A 17,398-nucleotide genomic window follows, 5' to 3' on the forward strand; every position below is an offset into this window, starting at 1 on the left:
ATCCAAACCAAATCCTTATCAATGAATCATCTCCATATTAATACATTTCAGTAACAACTACTTGGGTGGCCACTGGATGACCTTTTTTAATAGAGTAGCGTTTGTGCTCTCATCATTTAGAATAAACACAATTCATCTTCCGGCTCAAGCACAGTGTCCCTCGACGAACACTTTTCTCCACCAGAGGGCGGAATAACCAAATAAGTGGACGAACCCGGCAAGAGGATAAAGGGGATTTCTTAAAGGGCTTGTGAAAACAGCAACAAGTAGAAAATTAAATGTAAATACATCTTAGTCAGCCAGTTTAAGCAAATCTCAGCATTCACACTCTGGATATTGAAATCGTTGTTAGTGTGAATGTTGTATCAGCGTAATACATTTGACCCTTCAGGTTTTCAGCAGTGCAGTGCATTCTTTCAGTTCAATTAATTTACATTTCTGCATTTTCAACTGTGCTTTGCGCTTTTCATTCAGCTGTCAGCGTTCACACGCATTTGTGAATCATAGGCCATGCTATTAAATGGATAGGCCTATCGCAAAGGCAATGACAGTCATTTATTGATTTCAATCAAACTTGTTTTATTAAACAAAGAATCAGAGAATTGTGAAGGAAATTAGTCTGATGATAAAAAAATGGGAATGTAATAAAAACAGTACTGCAATACTGTTGACAACTAGGGTTACGCCAAATAATGAGAAATAACGGCATATGGCCAATTAGCAACTGAAATGTGTGATTCACACATTGAAGACTAGGGGGCACTGTTAGTGTACATGTGAATACGGAGTGTAATACACAATGTTATTTAATGTTTGCTCAAGTTAAATGTAGGCCTACGTAATGGTGTGCGTGTTTGCGTGAATGTGACGCGTGTTGAAAATGACGTCCAGCTAATGTTCTGTAAGTAATATAAGACTGCAAATCAGGAAAGGGTTGACAAAACAAACGCACACAATTTCTCTCTAAGAGCCCTTACAAAAACAGCCCTTGGCATTTCTCAAGCAAAACAAAATCTAAATTTGACACAAGCCTGCATACTTGAAATGTATCCATGTGTACACCAATGTATCAGCAGATCAAGAACAAGCATTGCTGAAACAGCAATGGTAGAATAATCTCAATGACAAAAAGGAAAATATTCCAATCATTAAAAAATAAAGCAGACAAAGAAAAATAACTAATTTGGAGGTGCTTGTACTCAAGTCAAAATAGAAGTCACAACTCTCAGTAAACAAATTATTATATTAGTTGCTTAACCATAAACTCTTCTCTTTCAAAATAATAAGATCAACGCGCATACGGCGGACAAAACTAACGTAAATTATCTGTTGCAAACATATATTAAAAAAAGAAAAGGAATGGATGTGTTTTTTTTGTCTCTCCGGGAGTACAGCCCGCCCCCTACTGATTTTAATACTCAGTATTACTACAGTAATGACGACAACAAAAAAATAGTAACTGTACATTTAAGACTCTAAAAAGACACTTGTATACATATCTATATAAAGATACATATATAATGTCACCTCTCGCAATGATTTCACATCCAAAAATAAAATAGCTCTCTCTCTCGGTCCGTTCAGGTCGTTGCGTCATCATTTCATAGTTTACAGTGATCGGTGGAAACTTCCGGAGGCTGGGTTGACCCGCACCGTCGCAGTGCAGTGGAGGAGCCAGCGAGAACCCTACTTTAACACATAAAGCACAGCAAAGCAAACAATACACTTAAAACGAACCGACAACACAGAGAAAACTACACAAGAAACTTAACCAAAAGAGTCGACCGCCCAAACAAACGGAAACAAACCCCAACGAAAACACACGAGGACGATCCTAACCGACGTCAGAATCAAAGCCTGTCTATTGCCATAGTGTGAGTGACTTCACCTCATTCTCTAAATCTCTCCCCTCCAGCACAGTACATCCGTCGGTCCACCTTTCACTTCCTGTTTCCCCTCAAACCATTCTCTCCGTGTGTGTCTCTCTCGGTCTCTCGGCCTCCCTCCTCACAACAGCATGGACTCCTGCATGGCGAAGGCCTCCTGAGCGTGGCGGTAGTCCGGCGCTCCAAACAGCGCCGGGAACTGCTGCTGCATCGACGCCTGCTGCTGCTGCCGCTGCTGCTGCTGCTGCTGGAACGGGGTCCTGAAGTGTGGCGCCGCCACGTCGGGGAAAACAAACTCCTGCAGCGGCGACATCTGCGCCTGCTGGAAGCTGGTCGACCGGGGCACGCCCCCCGAGGAGGAGTGAGGGTCTCGGCCCGTCCCCCCCTCCGACCCCTGGGGGCGACTGGGCGGGGGCGGCTGCCGGTCGACCAGGCTGTAGTCCGCATGGGGCTGGTGGTGGTGGGGGACGTGGTGGTGGTGGGGGTGTGTGGGGGGCGTGGCCGACCGCCCGTTGTGACGGTGCTGGCGGTACAAGGCGCCCTCCCGGAGCATGGGCTGCCCCGAGTCCATGGGCAGCGGGGCTAAGATGCGGGGGTCCCGGCTCCCGTTGGGGGGGTACCGATGGTGGGTGGCGTACGGGTGGTTGTTCTCCGGGGACAGGCCCTGTGGGTGGCGGTGGTTGGGGTGGGGGTGCTGCACCGTGGCGTAGCCACGCTCCCCGGGGGGCCGGGCGGGGCCGTAGAGTCTCTCGTCTCCGAGCCGGTGGTCCGGGACCCCGGGGTAGAAGTTAGGCGCCGTGCCCTGGCGGCCGGGGGGGTACTGCTGCTGATGCTGGGGCGCAGGCTGGGCGGCGTGGTGGGGGCCGGCCGGGTAGTGGTACCCCCCCCCCGGCGGGCTGGTGAGGGTCAGCGGCGGGGGGATGTGGTGCCTGGTCATACGGGGGGCCTGGGGCCCCCCGGGGCTCAGCACTAGCGAGCCCATGCTCCCCGCCCCGCTGCCGGGAGGGGGCGCCCGCACGGGGCTGGGCTGGCGGGGGGACGGAGTGCGGAAGGGGCTCTCCACGGGGGGAGTCCTCAACCGCGACGGGGGTCCGTCCGGCTCGGGCACCTCGAGGGCGGAGGGCCCCCCCGTCTCGGGGACGTTGTCGTACTGCGAGGCGTTGGAGCCGCGGTCGGCGCCCGGGACCAGGCCCCGCGACGGGGGCCTCCGCTGGCCCGCCGCGCCAGAGGCCTCGTCGGGGCTGGAGCCCCGGCTGCGGCGGACCTCCTGGGCCGCCGCCGCCTTGGCCGCCTCCAGCTTGGTCTCCGAGGGCTTGACCCAGCGCGGGCCCACGGGCGGCTGGCGGGAGCTGGACGCCGCGTTGGAGTTGTGGTTGGCCGCCGCGTGGGCGTGGCCGCGGCCCCCGGCCTGGACCATCTGGAGCAGCGTGGAGGTCGGGGTGGGGGGGGCGGGCGTAGCCCCCCTCTCCGGAGTGGGGTTGGTGGGGGTGGGGGGGACCGACGTCTCGGCCGACCGCCTGTGGGCGGAGGCGGAGGCGGAGCCGCCGTCCGTCTCCCCTCCGGACCCCCGGTGGCGGCCCTCCCTCCTCCCGGACTTGTTGTGGCGCATCAGCCTGTCCATGGAGTCCCGGCGGGTCCGGCTGGGGGGCCGGCTCTCAGGCTGCCGCTCCGGGGGGACGGGGCTGGGGTCCCGGTGCGGCGGGGGACCCGACCCCACGCCGTTGGCCATGGGGGTCGCCACGGCTTCGTTCACCACCGCCCCTGGTTCTGGGGGTAGCACCCCAAGTGGTTTCTTGGGGTACTCCTCCTCTTTACCTACAGAACACGAGAGAGAGAGAGAGAGAGAGAGAGAGAGAGAGAGAGAGAGAGAGAGAGAGAGAGAGGGAGAGGGAGAGGGAGAGAGAGAGAGAGAGAGAGAGAGAGAGAGAGAGAGAGAGAGAGAGAATAATAACCAAAGAGAAAAAAATAGTTAGTCAAGCCGGACAAGGAGTCAAGCCGGAGACTGCTATTTTTTTGGGGGGTTTAAACGTTGAATCACATCCAGATGAGGACTTTCACGACGACGGGAGAACATGGACTCATGCAACAACACCACTGCCATAGAAGAAGGGGTGGAAAACAATATAACAATGGGCCTTATTCACCTAGTTTAGCACCGAGACGCGACCAAGACGGCTACTTGGTGAACAAGGCCCATAAAAAAACAACACAGAGAATTACACTCATGACGACACAGGTGAAGGTACAACTTTACACGGGTCAGAGAACAACAAAAAGTAAGTAACATTTTAAAAGTTTTTTTTTTTCCAACTGAATATTAACTCGTGAGTCGGCCGGGAGGAAGCCTATTCCATCGGGATGTGTCGGGGAAATGACGAGTTTCATTTGGTTCCATTACGCTGCTCGAACACGACGGTGGGTACCGGAGGGCTAGAAAAGGTCGTACGGAAATACTTCCTGATTAATGACCCCCCCCCTCTGCCGGATACACGGCCACCATTTCAAACCCATTAGTCGTACCTTCCTAATAGACTGCTGTGATAATCAGCAGGATGGCTCCCTGAAATGGATCTAAAGAGAAAATGTATGCAAATGTATGGTTCTCTTGCGGCACCGGACACTGGTTACGCACTTTGAATCAGGACACATAGGCGACGCACAACAGAAGACATCCACAAAGACACGGTGTAATTGGTGTGAAAAAGTACAGTGTGGACACAGTGTGGAGAGATGGTGAAGAGTGTGTGGGGCGGGGGGGGGGGGGGGGGGGAGACGGGACACTGGGGACACACTGGGAACTGCAAAATAAAGAAGGAAAAAGAATACCCAAAGAAATTTAAACAAACTGGTACAGTGCAGCACGGTTACCAGGGAGACGGCAGCTGAGAGAAACAGGAAGCTCTGTGGGAGGGATCCAGGAACAGGAAGCAAAGACCCCCCCACACACACACACACACAACCCCCTCCCTTCCCTCCTTTTTCCCCTTCTCTTTTGCACTCTCTTATCGCCGTGACTACAACCGCTCAGCTGCAAAGCCTCCTCCCTTTTTTTTTCATATCTGTTAAATTTGATTTATATTCTCGCCGTGTCAGCAGCATTCTGTTACCACCAAGAGAAAAGGAACAAAGTTCCAGTGGAAAAATAGAAAACAACCTCCAAAGTAATAAATAAATCGAATAAGGTGGACTCCATGCCTTCCTGAAACCCACTTGGTCTATACAGCTACGTGACCATCCACTGTGGTGAGGAGGAGGAGGAGGAGGAAGAGGAGGAGGAGGAATCTGCCTCAGGGCAATAAATGGCTCATTTGCCATGGCCTGCTGAGAAGCCATAGGGTGTCCAAGTGTGTGTCTGCGTGTTTGTGTGTCAGTGTGCGTGTGTGGGAGAGAGAAACTAGAATGTGGATAGCAATATCCGATAGTCTGAATGCAGGTTGATGTCTGGAGTCAATAAACGCTACAATCCAAATCTAAATCTACCCCATCTCCTGGCAGTGAGTTATAACCGCAGTCCTACTGCCGTCAGCGTCTTAAAGCTCTGAGAGTTGGGAGGAAGAACGTTTTTTCCGTCATTGGCAGGGCAACAGATGGCCAGGCCGACAGATCTGGAGATGTCTGTGGTGCAACAAAAGCCTCCAGTGCTCAAAAAGAGGACCTCATTATCTTGTCAGTGGGGTGGGCAGTCGGGAATAGACTACTACTGTTAAGCTTGTGTGTATTCGCTGGCCCTTCTCCAGAATTTTCTTTGGACACATTGTGGATAGTTCCATGAAAAGGATGTAGAAGATTGTCAGTCCTTTTGTAGGGCGCTTGATGTTCTTGTTGGGGGGGGGGGGGGGGGGGGGGGAAGGAGAGAGAGAGAGAGAGTGAGAGAGTGAAAGAGTGAGAGAAAGAGAGAGAGAGAGAACGAGAGAAAAATTAATTAACCCAGCCATTGCAACACTGAAGCCAAGCAGCTGGGCTCACTCGAAAAAAAACAAAAGCATAATCAGTGAGTTAAAAAAAACAAACAGTTAAAACCAAAACAACAACAAACCACAGGTAACCTGAAGCAGGCACAACTCAACCGCACAACGGACCACCGCTCAGGAAAATATACAAAACCAAACCAAATTAAATCAACCAAACCCTGCAGCGATATTGGACAGACAGACGGACGGACGGACTGACTTGACGGAGGGAGTGGAAGGGGGGAGGGACAGATGAAACAGAGAGAGGAGGAGGGGGGGGGGGGGGGGGGGGGACCAGTTAATAAAGCCCACCGGTTACTGTTGTAGGAAGGAATATGGCCGCCGCTCACAGCCACACTTTTGTAGGCTAACCTCATTAGAAAATCAGAAGAAGAGAGGGCTGGTTAAGCGACATTACGAGAGAGAGAGAGAGAGAAACAGAGAGAAGGAGGGAGAGACAGAATCAAAGCACAGGTCACACACGCAAAGGTTATAAACTACAATTATCCACGGCAAACAGGAAAAGGGTGTAGTCGGGTATGTTTGAGCACCACTGTTTGCATGTGTGTGTGTATGTGTGCGCGCGTGTGTGTGTGTGAGAGACAGTGCATATGTGGTTTGGCTTCTGGATTCCTCTAGCGGTGTGTGAGAGCCCGAATGCGTTAAGAAAGAGCTGATCCTTCCCAAAGGGTTTGGCGAGTGGTGCGTTGGGTGGTTGCCACAGGGATGTGAGGTGTCAGCAATGTTCGGAATTCGGATTGAAATTCATGAATAATTCCTATGTGAGCATGTTGACGACTCGAATGAATCAGCCCACCTCTTTATGCTAATGGTGTGTTGGTAGTGGTAGTGGTCTTGTCAGAAAGAAAACAACCAAAAAAACGAAAAAGGACGCCGGAACAAAGAATAAGAAATAAAATAAATAAAAGATATTCAGTGAAAGCAATACGTCATATTCGATTTTTAGATTGTATTGCTTATTTTCTCTATTTAATATCTCTTTTCAGTCGTTTTGTTTTTTTCATACTTTTTTTATTACAATATTTTATTCAGAAATCATCAGTACAGCGTAATGGATATATACCTTTCGTTAATTATTAAAAAATTCATCCGCAGGCCCTCCCTCTTAAAGTCCCCCCAAATACCCAAACTAAACACAATCAAATCAAAAAATATTAAACAAATACCAAAATGATTATTAATTATTATCGCAACATCAGTGCAAACTTTCGAGTTGCAAACTCTTTCTCATTCCGCCTCTGATTCTGAATCTCAGCTTGTGCTACATGGCTGCATGTTGTCTGTGTGTTTGGGTGTGTGGGTGGGTGTGCGGGCGGTATGCCGGTACCTGGCGCGGGGAACTCCAACTTGGCCCTCCGCAGCTCGGTCATGGAGGTCTGGAGATTCTCGATGACCAGGTCGTCCTCCAGGAAGAAGTCCTTGGACAGAGTGACCTGCAGGAACTCAACCAGCTCCTCCATGGCAAGCTTCATCAAGTGCTCTGGTGACCCCCCCCCCCCCCCCCCCACACACACACACACACACACACACACACACACACACACACACACACACACACACACACACACACACACACACACACACACACACACACACACAATAATCCTTTACAAAATGGCTTCAAAGTTTAAAGCAACATACAATGCATGTTTGGTCGTGAATGACAAAGTAGTGATGAGGGAGACATCCCCAACACAGGATTAAGCGTGAAGTAGACACAGTTTGATGCCCTACTTTATCACCAATTAACGATTAGAAGAAAACATCTGATATAATCATCCAAAAAAGCGGTCTGCAATCGCTAAGCGGCTGGAACAACACCACCCGAGGACTTCAGGCCAACCCCCCGTGGAGGCCCACTAGCGCAGGTGTTATTGTGGCTGATGGGGCGCGGGCGGCCTTACTCTTGTGCAGCTTCAGGACGGTGTAGGACATGGCCGTCAGCACACGCTCGCCCTCCAGGATGTAGATGTCCCAGATCCTTAGGGTGAGAGTGAATGGTGTCTGTTAGGAGGGAGGGGGAGAGGGAGAGGGAGCGGGAGAGGGAGAGAGAAAGGGAGATGCTTTGTGAGATATTCCTTAATAGTATGAAGACGTCTTCGATCTTTACATCATTACAGAGAACAGAAACAACGGTAATAAAAGCAACACTGACACAGTGCACTGGTAGTGGTTATGATGGATCTGTGTTTGATTATTTAATATACACAACACTCAAAATATACATGACACTGTATATTATAAACATGACACTGTATATATACACACCACTGTATTTATCCTATGCATTACACTGTGTATCCTGAAAGAGAGGATGTGGATACTCACTCTGTCCAGGAAACACTGGAAGAACCATTTCATCGTGTACAGACTGGTGAACACCTCTTGGGTGTCCTGCATCACACGCACACACACACACACACACACACACACACACACACACACACACACACACACACACACACACACACACACACACCAAGAACACAATGAGTTTTTTCCTGCGCACGACTGTACATGCAACATACGGAACACAGCATGGCCTAATGACTTGATACCAGACTGCTGGGGATTGATTGGCTCCACCTCATATGACTCATACATTACAGGGTTGCACGATGCACGGTAGCATGGAGGGGGAAGGGGGGAGGGGGGAGGACGGAGGACGGGAGGGGGGTCTGGCTCTCACCAGATGCTGCTTGAGTTTGGGCATCATCTTCTTCAGGATGCGCTCGTGGTGCTCCTGGAAGCGCATCAGCTTGGGGAAGCCGGGTATGAAGAACCCTGCAGGGGGGAGAGAGGGAGGGAGAGAGGGGGGTGAGGGGAGGGAGGGAGAGAGGGGGTTGGGAGGGAGGGAGGAGAGAGGAGGAATGGGAGGATGAGAAAGGAGACAGTGGGTGATAGAGAGGGAGGGATGGCGAGAGAGGGAGAGGGAGAGAGGGGGGAGAGGGGAGGGAGAGAGGGGGGGATGGGAGGGAGGGAGGGAGGAGAGAGGAGGAAGGGGACAGTGGGCGGTAGAGAGGGAGGGATGGGGGCGGAGGGGAGATGGAGAGAGGGGATGGGAGGGAGGGAGAAAGAGACGGGATGGAGGAGAGAGGAGGAAGGGAGGGTGAGAAAAAGAGGCACCGGGGGGGAAAGAGGGAGGGATGGGGGGTGAGGGAGGGGGGGAGGGAGAAAGAGACAGGATGGAAGAGAGAGGAGGGAGGGAGGGAGGATGAGAGAGAGAGAAGAGAGAATGATGATGGGATAAAGGCAGTGTTTTTTCGTTGCTTTATGCTCCAAGTGTGCCTGGAGAAAATACCTGTCTAGACTTGTTACAAAAGTGACATTTGAAATCGCTGCCTTCTGGCTCATGTAATACTACAGCCTTTTATGTACTTGCTTTTCCCCCCCTCATAAAGCACAGATGCCTTGCCTCCTTGGGAAATGTGTGTCTCTCTGTTTACGACCATGTTTTAATTGTTTACCGGGAGCCAAAGTGGATTAGTGGATTTCCTTTTCCCCAGAATTGTGAGGCTTGGAACGTTAACATTGGGGATGGGCATGAGTACTTGATTTAGCCGTCCGTATTTGTTGACTGAGAACATCAATAGAGTAGTACACTCGGTAATGTTAGGTTATCCTACTGATGTTTAAACTATGAATTATACTCTGCTTACTGAGCATGTATTGGTTCCAACAATGTTCAAGACATTAATTTATAATTGAACTTTTTAATGGACTATAAAATAAATGGATTTGAGCAAATCTTCAGAAAGGCCTTATCCGAGGTGGAGTCGAACAGGACAATCCCGGGTTGGATTTTACGAGCCAATCGGACGTCCCTACCTGTGCACTACAGAGACCTTTTCTACGACTATCTCTCCGTGGACACGAAAACCAACACCGGCCAGGGATCCGCCATGTTTACAAAAAAAAAAGCTAACATGGGCTTGGACCAAGTGGATGCGGGTCAGGAAGCAGTTTTTAGCGTGTTTTAATGTCAGTGACCACGGCAAGGCCAGGGGATGGCTACAACTCAATGTGGATATGACTTCAAATGGAGTCAGGGTTGTGTTGGGTTGTGTTCCTGCAGTGTGTTTCAGGGATGTGTTTGTGTGTGTTCCTGTAGTGTGTTTCAGGGCCGTGAAAGTGGAGTTTCATGAATGTGTGTTACCGTGCATGGAGTGCTTGGGCCCTGAGAGCAGTTTGACCAGGGCCCAGAAGGCGTCCTCCTCGTTCATGTAGATCAACAGCAGCGCCGTGATCTGACTCATACCCTGACAGTAGCCCACTTCCTGCCAGCACAGGAAGTAAGGTTGGCAGGGAGGGAGGGAGGGAGGGAGGGAGGAAGGAAGGAAGGTGGGAAGGAAGGAGAAAGGGGAGAATGAGGAAGAGAGGGATCAGGAAGGAGGAGGTGGAAAAGAGGTTGGGTTAGGGGGGAAAGGGAATGAAGAAGGTTAGATGATTAACATCTCAAAGACACACAGAGACAAACTGAGAGATCTCAAATTGTTTCGATTTGTGCGTAGGCAGAATAGCTCAGATAAACACGGTTAAAAATAATAATACGTTTAATTTCAGGGCGCCATTCAAAAAACTCAAAAAGTCGCCTGATAGTTAAGACAAGCAAAGTACAATTCTACTTTTTAATAGTGAGCAATTATACTTCATCGACAAAATGACCAGAATCACAATTGGAACCTACAGCAATTTGGACACATTGGCACTGAAACTGAGGCTTAAAAAAAGAGCTCACAACATACTGAAGGTAAATGTAACGTACAGGTCCAACCGAGTGCGGTGGATAGAATTGCGCGTTAGAGGACATGCATCGCTAGGAATGAAACCTTAGCCTGTGGGTATTTATTTACAGGACATCGAACGCCGTTTTAAATTTCGCAAGAATGATATTCGATAAGATTTACATTTATGAGCCAGGTTGTGCATGTCCAAGTACCATGCACACAAAATTAAAAATATAACAATGGGTTCAAAATAAAGCCGAGATGAATGAATCGGGGTTATTCAAGAAAGGCAAACAGGGCGCGAGTTCGTGACTCACCGTGTTGTAAATGGAGTAGGCTGTAAGGACATGGAACAGAGCCTGCTGTCTGAAAACACAAACGTTCACCCAAACGTTAACACAAGTACAAACGTTAACACAAACATTAACATGCATCCAAACATTTACACAGACAAACATTAACTCACTGGGACAATTTTATGTGATTGGGTATGCGTTTGCAGATTAGTGTGCCTGTTTATGTTCGTGTGCATGTGCATGTGCACGTGCGTGTGCATGTGTGTGTGTGTACGTGTGCTCTCCTGGACTCGAGGTCTGCTTATTGGCTCTCTCTTACAACCATACAATGTACAGGAACCACACCCACTTCTATAGTCATTGTGTGTGTGTGCGTGCGTGCGTGCGTGCGTGCGTGCGTGTGTGTGTTAAGAAAGAGAAAGAGAGAGATAAAAAGGGCGAAAGTCATAACAAGAGAGTGTTTGAAGGACACCATGTAATTAATGAAGTCATAAGAAGCACGATTCAGGTCGGTAACATCATGCAAGCGGATGAATCATAGCAGGGCTTTCAATAGGTGGATGTAGAGTACGTGTGTGTGTGTGTGTGTGTGTGTGTGTGTGTGTGTGTGTGTGTGTGTGTGTGTGTGTGTGTGTGTGTGTGTGTGTGTTCCTACTTCACGTCGTAGCGGTGCATGAACATGATGTGGTCCCGGTAGGTGCGGTTCACGTCCAGGTCGATCTGACGGATGTCGGGCGACAGTCCTCGAGCTCTGATCTTTAGCTTCTGCAGGAGAAACAAATTGAACGCGTTAGCTTAGCATAGCAATGGGGTGGGCCCTCACGAGAAGGAAAAGACCTGCATTCAATTTAAAGACTGCACAACAAAAGTTAAATACATAACTTTTATTTTGGAACAAATGCCTAAATATTGATGAAGGTATGATCCCTTTGTATTACATCTGCTGTGATCCAAGTTTGAAATAAGACAGCGATATTGGCAAGGAGACTATGAATGTTGAATGTAATGAATGTCAATTACGAACTAAAACTATTCACTACTCATCAAAAAACAACAACCGAAAATGCTATATAGTAATGAGAACTAATCTGGAAGTATATGTCATCCAAAATCCAATCGCAATATCCTGATATTATTCTTGCTCCACACACCCACACACCCACCCCCCTCCCACACACACTGGCCTCTTCTATATCCCACAACAATGACTCACGACTCAAAAATGCTTTATGAAATCTCTTTGAACCGAATGACTGCTCAGTAAGTTGCATTAATATCGCAGGTAGAGCGGCCCCAGTGAAACCACGTCATTCTGGGGGGAAATCGTAGAGGCGGGGTGTTGACTCTCATCTGGAAGGTGCTGGTTTGACCCCAGATGAAACCCAAGGTCGACCTCTATAAAGAGGACCACCTGCTCGTCAATGACCTGTATCTGGGCCCACTGCGAGTCCCTTTGGATTAAGCATCCGGTAGATCGGTGGTCCCTCACCTTTGACCAGGCGTGGATCACACGGACCACCTCGTATGCAAACGGTATAATATAGATGCATACACATGCAGCAGTGCAGTGGCTGAGCAAAGACTGCCAGCGCCGCCCTTATGCACGATTACAACAAATAGAAGGTAGGGGGGAACCAGTGGAAAGATAAAGTCAGCAACGCTGCTTATTCTCCCAGTGGGTTGATTTAGCTAACACAAAGGAACACAAAACCGCAATGGAAAAGAACGAAAGATCAAATGCACAAGGTGACACTCTTTAATAATAACAAGCCATAAAACAATATTTACCGAGCAATTCTTAATAATATATTTATTTTCAATGATCTATATTATTTTGTACCATTATTGTACATTATTGTGAACTATAATGGAGGACAGTACATGGTTGAAAATCATATTTGACAATGGAAAGTACATAAGGGAAGCCAAAGGGAAATTCACCCAATATAAAATAATACACAGGTACTACTTTACACCACTAAGACTATATAGAATGGGAGCAATGAATAAAAATGTATGTTGGAAATGTCAGAAAGACGCTGGTACTTTATCACACTGTATTTGGCAATGCCCATCTACTCAGCCCTTTTGGAGATTTGTTTTGGAGTACCTTGGCAAATGGGCCGGGAGAAAAATGCCTGCTAGGTGACAGAAGTCAACTACGTAACATGTCAAGTAAAGAGTTTTCTGTCATCATGGTTGGCATTACAGTGGCTGGAAGGACAATTCTTAAACACTTGAAAACACCTACAACTCCAGGGTTTAAAGAATGGGCTAACGCCATGATAAAAACAGCCTCATATGAAACATGCTTAATAAGCTGAATACTATAATAAAGGACAAAGCACCAGCATGGGATAGTTTCTGGACTTATATCACACTGACCGATAAACCTGTAAGGTGAACACGGTTGATGGAATGTACTGATGCTTTTCTTTTGATTGTTGCATGGATAACCCTTCTAGTCACTCCAATTTGAATGTGCCCCTATAGGCGATTTTGTTTACTCTTGTGTTTACAGATACAAGTATTTTTATTTATTTTTTATGATTAATTTGATAATTTTTTATTTTGGGCAAAGACTTGCTTGTACCGTAATAACGCATGTCTCCGTATATGTAACATTGTACCGTCATCCAAGCGAAAATTCAATAAAAAAAAGCTGGTGAACACTGCAGTCGAGGACTCAGGAGCAGTAGTTGTTTTCATACAAGGGCAAACGGGGGGGGGGCTGGCGGTTGGCTCGGGTCCCAGCAGGGGGATGTTTCATTTTCCTTTGTGAGCGAAAATCCACTATTTCTGTATTTTGGAAGGGTACTATGGATGGTGTGTGTGTGTGTGTGTGTGTGTGTGTGTGTGTGTGTGTGTGTGTGTGTGTGTGTGTGTGTGTGTGTGTGTGTGTGTGTGTGTGTGTGTGTGTGGTTACCTCGTAGAAGTCCTTCTTTTCCTCCTTGATCTTGGGGATGTCGAGCAGCAGGGCCCACACCTCCCCCCGGAGCTGCAGAGGGATCCCCTTGTAGATCCTCCGAGACAACTGGAGGAGACGGACAGTGGTCAGGGAGCACGCACACACATACACACACACACACACACACATAAAGACACACGCACACACACCCACACGCACAAAAAGACCCACACGCGTACAAACTAAAAAGACAGACACACACACACACACACACACAAAATGAAACATACAAACACACGCACACACACACAAAAAGACACACAAACAAACACACACAGGCACACACACATTTACATGAACAGAAAAAAAGGCATACAAACATACACCCACACTAACAAATAAACACAAAAAGACACACACATACACACATATATAAACACAAGCACAAAGAGAGAGACACACACACACACAAACACACAAAGCCATTCCCAGACATGCCCCTCAGTCATGAACCTTGATCCGAAGAGGTCAAGCTTCACTTAATGTCCAACTATCTGGCACAGCTGAATTCTGCAGAACAAATCTGGTGATTTCCTTAAGGTGAATGGAAATCTAAAACTACATTCTGATCGATGGTTGTGTAGGTGAGCTGCCTTCCATCTGAACACTCACACACATCATTATAGAGTTTGTGTGTGTCAAGAGAGAGAGTGAGTGAGGGAGTGAGAGAGTGAGACAGGGAGGTGAGAGACAGAGCCTGGGAGGTGAGAGAGAACGAGCCCTCTTTAATACAGCATGTCAAGGACACACTGCTGAGTTAATAAAGCGGGAAAAAAACATGTAGCTAGCACCATGCAAGATGGGTCACTGCGTGTGTGTGTGTGTGTGTGTGTGTGTGTGTGTGTGTGTGTGTGTGTGTGTGTGTGTGTGTGTGTGTGTGTGTGTGTGTGTGTGTGTGTGTGTGTGTGTGTGTGTGTGTGTGTGTGTGTGTATGTTTTCTCTTTTCAATTTCCTCCCTCAATTACCAACAGCTCTGTTGGAACATGATGTGTCAACAGACGATCAATAGCCTGTATGTGTGTGTGCTTGTTTGTATGTGTGTGTGTGTGTGTGCTTGTTTGTATGCATGCGTGTCTGTGTGTGTTCGTGCTTGCATATGTGTGTGGTGGGTTTGAAGAAGGCGAGGGTGGGTTGAGTGGGAGCTGTGGTATTGTGAGTGTGTGTTGTTTGCTCAATCATCCTTTGGGACTCCACAGCAAGTGCTTCACAATGACACTCTGACACTCACTGATGAGCATCTGTTAGACCAATCCCTCCTCCCTCCCTGTGTGTGTGTGTGTGTGTGTGTGTGTGTGTGTGTGTGTGTGTGTGTGTGTGTGTGTGTGTGTGTGTGTGTGTGTGTGTGTGATAGTCAGAGAGTGCATGCGCGTGTTATTATGTTTAATGGTGTGAAACAATATTTAAATACACTTATGTGTTTACGTAAAAGGCATCTGGACGCATCATTGTGGATGTTTGTGTTGGTGCAGGTGTGATTCTTTGAGTGAGTGATTAAGTGAGTGAGTGGGTGAATGAGTGAGAGAGTAAGAGAGTGAGTCAGTGAGTGTGTGACTGAGAGTGCGTGTGTGTTTCTCAGAGAGTAAGTATGTGTGCATGCGTGCTTGTGCGGGCATTTCCGTGTGTGCCTACATGCGCATGTGTCTATTTGTGTGTGTACGTGCGTGCGGGCATGCGTGTGTGAGGGAGGAGCAGGTTGTTCACCTTATCACTGTTCTTGTACTTGTCCCAGCTCTTCATCATCTTCAGCCACTTGGAGGTCCGCTCCAGCTCTAGGTGCTTTTGCTGGGGGGGGGGGGGGGGGGGGGACAGGAAGTGACACGTCAAGAAATGTGTCTCTTCATCTGTGCCAAAAATAGCCGCCGACAAAAGTGAACATAAAAAGGAAAACAAGGTTGGCGGAAAAAAAAAAAGAATAGAAAATAAAGTAACTGTTTAAATGTGTGGCAAAATGTGTTGAAAAGCAGGGCATGCAGGGAACAATGGTGATTCAATCGTTTAATTGAATGCTATTCTAACAAGAGGAACACTGTGCAGTGTTGATTTTAGCAAACTTTGAACCATGTTGTGAGTGTTTGCATCTCATGTTTGTTAGTGAGTGAGTGAGTGAGTGAGTGTGTGTGTGCGTGTGTGTGTGCGTGTCTGGCTGCGATATTGTAACATTTGCAGCAGCTGCATTATGTACTCTTGGGTGCCTCAGCTGGCATTTTGTATCAGCTGAAGGTCCTTGATGAAAGCACCAATCAACACCCCTCTTCAGACGGAGGGGAGGAGAAGAGAAAGGAGAAGATTGGCAACACTCACCTTGTCTTCCACCGCATCGAAGGATGGTAGCTCCTCCGCACTGAGGAGAGGAGAGGGAGGAGGAGAGAGGAGAGAGAGGAGGAGAGAGGAGAGGAGAGGGAGGAAGGTAAAGGAGACAGGAGAGGAGGGAGGAGAAAGGAGAGAGGAGAGGGAGGAGGGGAAAGAAAAGAGGAAAGGAGATGGGGGAGGAGAAAGGAGAGTAAAGGGGAGGAGGAGAAAGGAGAGAGGAGAGAAGAGAGGGAGGAGGCAAAAGGAGAAAGGACAGTGTGGAGGAGATAGGAGAGAGGAGGAGAAATTAGATAGTAGAGGACGAAGGAGTGGAAAAATAGCAGGAGAGAAGAGAGGAGAAAGGAGGAGTGAAGGGGAGATGGAGAGGGAAGGAGAGAATAGAAGATATAATAACACGGGAGGGAAGCAGAGAAAATAGAATAGGAGAGAGGTGAGAGGAGTTAAGATTTAGGATAAAGAAGAGGAAAAAGTAATCCACAGCAGAAAAGAGAGAGGAAGCGGAGATAAAAGATAAGAAGAAAATGGGTTCAACGTTCAAGGGCAAAGACTTTTCAAAACGGTCTGAACTCTTTTTGATTTAGACTTTGACTTTGAATTGTCTCTAACGTTTTCAACCCCACAATCCTACTCTGCAAAACATCATAGACTCCTTTGAAATCTGATAAAAGGAGAAATGTCCCATTATGCAACCGCCCCGGCCTAGGCCCGGTTCAGTCCTGGCGTTCATGTGTGTTGCCGGACTTCAGCGCAGGAAAACAAACAAGTTATCCAGTAAGAACCGAATCTCCGGATCAACAAGAGAACTGAGCGAGCAATGGCCCCGTCGAGGGGGGGGGGGTCAACGGTTGCCGGCCACGGATGAAAGAGGCGAGGGGCCTCAAAGTTATCAGCGCTCGCGCAAACAGGAAATAACGGACCAAACCCCCCCCTCCCCTCAATTTTGGCTCCGACAATCACACAGTTTCTCAGCCTCCGCGGGGATCGTTCAGCTATCCCAGGAAGCGAACCAACCCAAATATTTCTTGTGGCCACTGTTAGAATGTAATGTTATTTTTCTTCTCCCATCCTTGGGCGGAAAAAACAAACAAAGTGTATTATGACAAAAAGACGGCACATATTTAAGGCAGGGCACAGCCAAACGATACACTTCATCCACACACTGTTTCTGCACAGCACAGCACATCACACTCAGAGGGCCGGTGGAAGCAGCTCTGAGCGGATGAGTGAAAGTGATCTCGGA

The 17,398-nt window shown here is 48.3% G+C and overlaps 1 protein-coding gene across 7 annotated transcripts in view; it reads right to left on the reverse strand.

Moving 5' to 3' along the window:
• Positions 1–535: 535 nt before the first annotated feature.
• usp6nl (USP6 N-terminal like) overlaps positions 536–17,398 on the reverse strand; it is a 51,053-nt gene continuing 34,190 nt past the window's right edge. For all 7 annotated transcript variants that reach the window (XM_030341695.1, XM_030341696.1, XM_030341697.1 and 4 more), the window contains 11 exons: positions 16,150–16,189; positions 15,550–15,630; positions 13,807–13,914; positions 11,536–11,645; positions 10,902–10,950; positions 10,014–10,134; positions 8,547–8,641; positions 8,186–8,251; positions 7,762–7,861; positions 7,185–7,337; positions 536–3,701 (listed from right to left, as the gene is read on the reverse strand). In XM_030341695.1, the coding sequence (XP_030197555.1) occupies positions 2,008–3,701; positions 7,185–7,337; positions 7,762–7,861; positions 8,186–8,251; positions 8,547–8,641; positions 10,014–10,134; positions 10,902–10,950; positions 11,536–11,645; positions 13,807–13,914; positions 15,550–15,630; positions 16,150–16,189 (2,617 nt within the window). In that variant the 3' untranslated portion in view covers positions 536–2,007. The remainder of the gene's footprint in view (positions 3,702–7,184; positions 7,338–7,761; positions 7,862–8,185; positions 8,252–8,546; positions 8,642–10,013; positions 10,135–10,901; positions 10,951–11,535; positions 11,646–13,806; positions 13,915–15,549; positions 15,631–16,149; positions 16,190–17,398) is intronic.

This window comes from Gadus morhua, chromosome 19 (genome assembly GCF_902167405.1).
Source record: "Gadus morhua chromosome 19, gadMor3.0, whole genome shotgun sequence".
NCBI lineage: Eukaryota > Metazoa > Chordata > Actinopteri > Gadiformes > Gadidae > Gadus > Gadus morhua.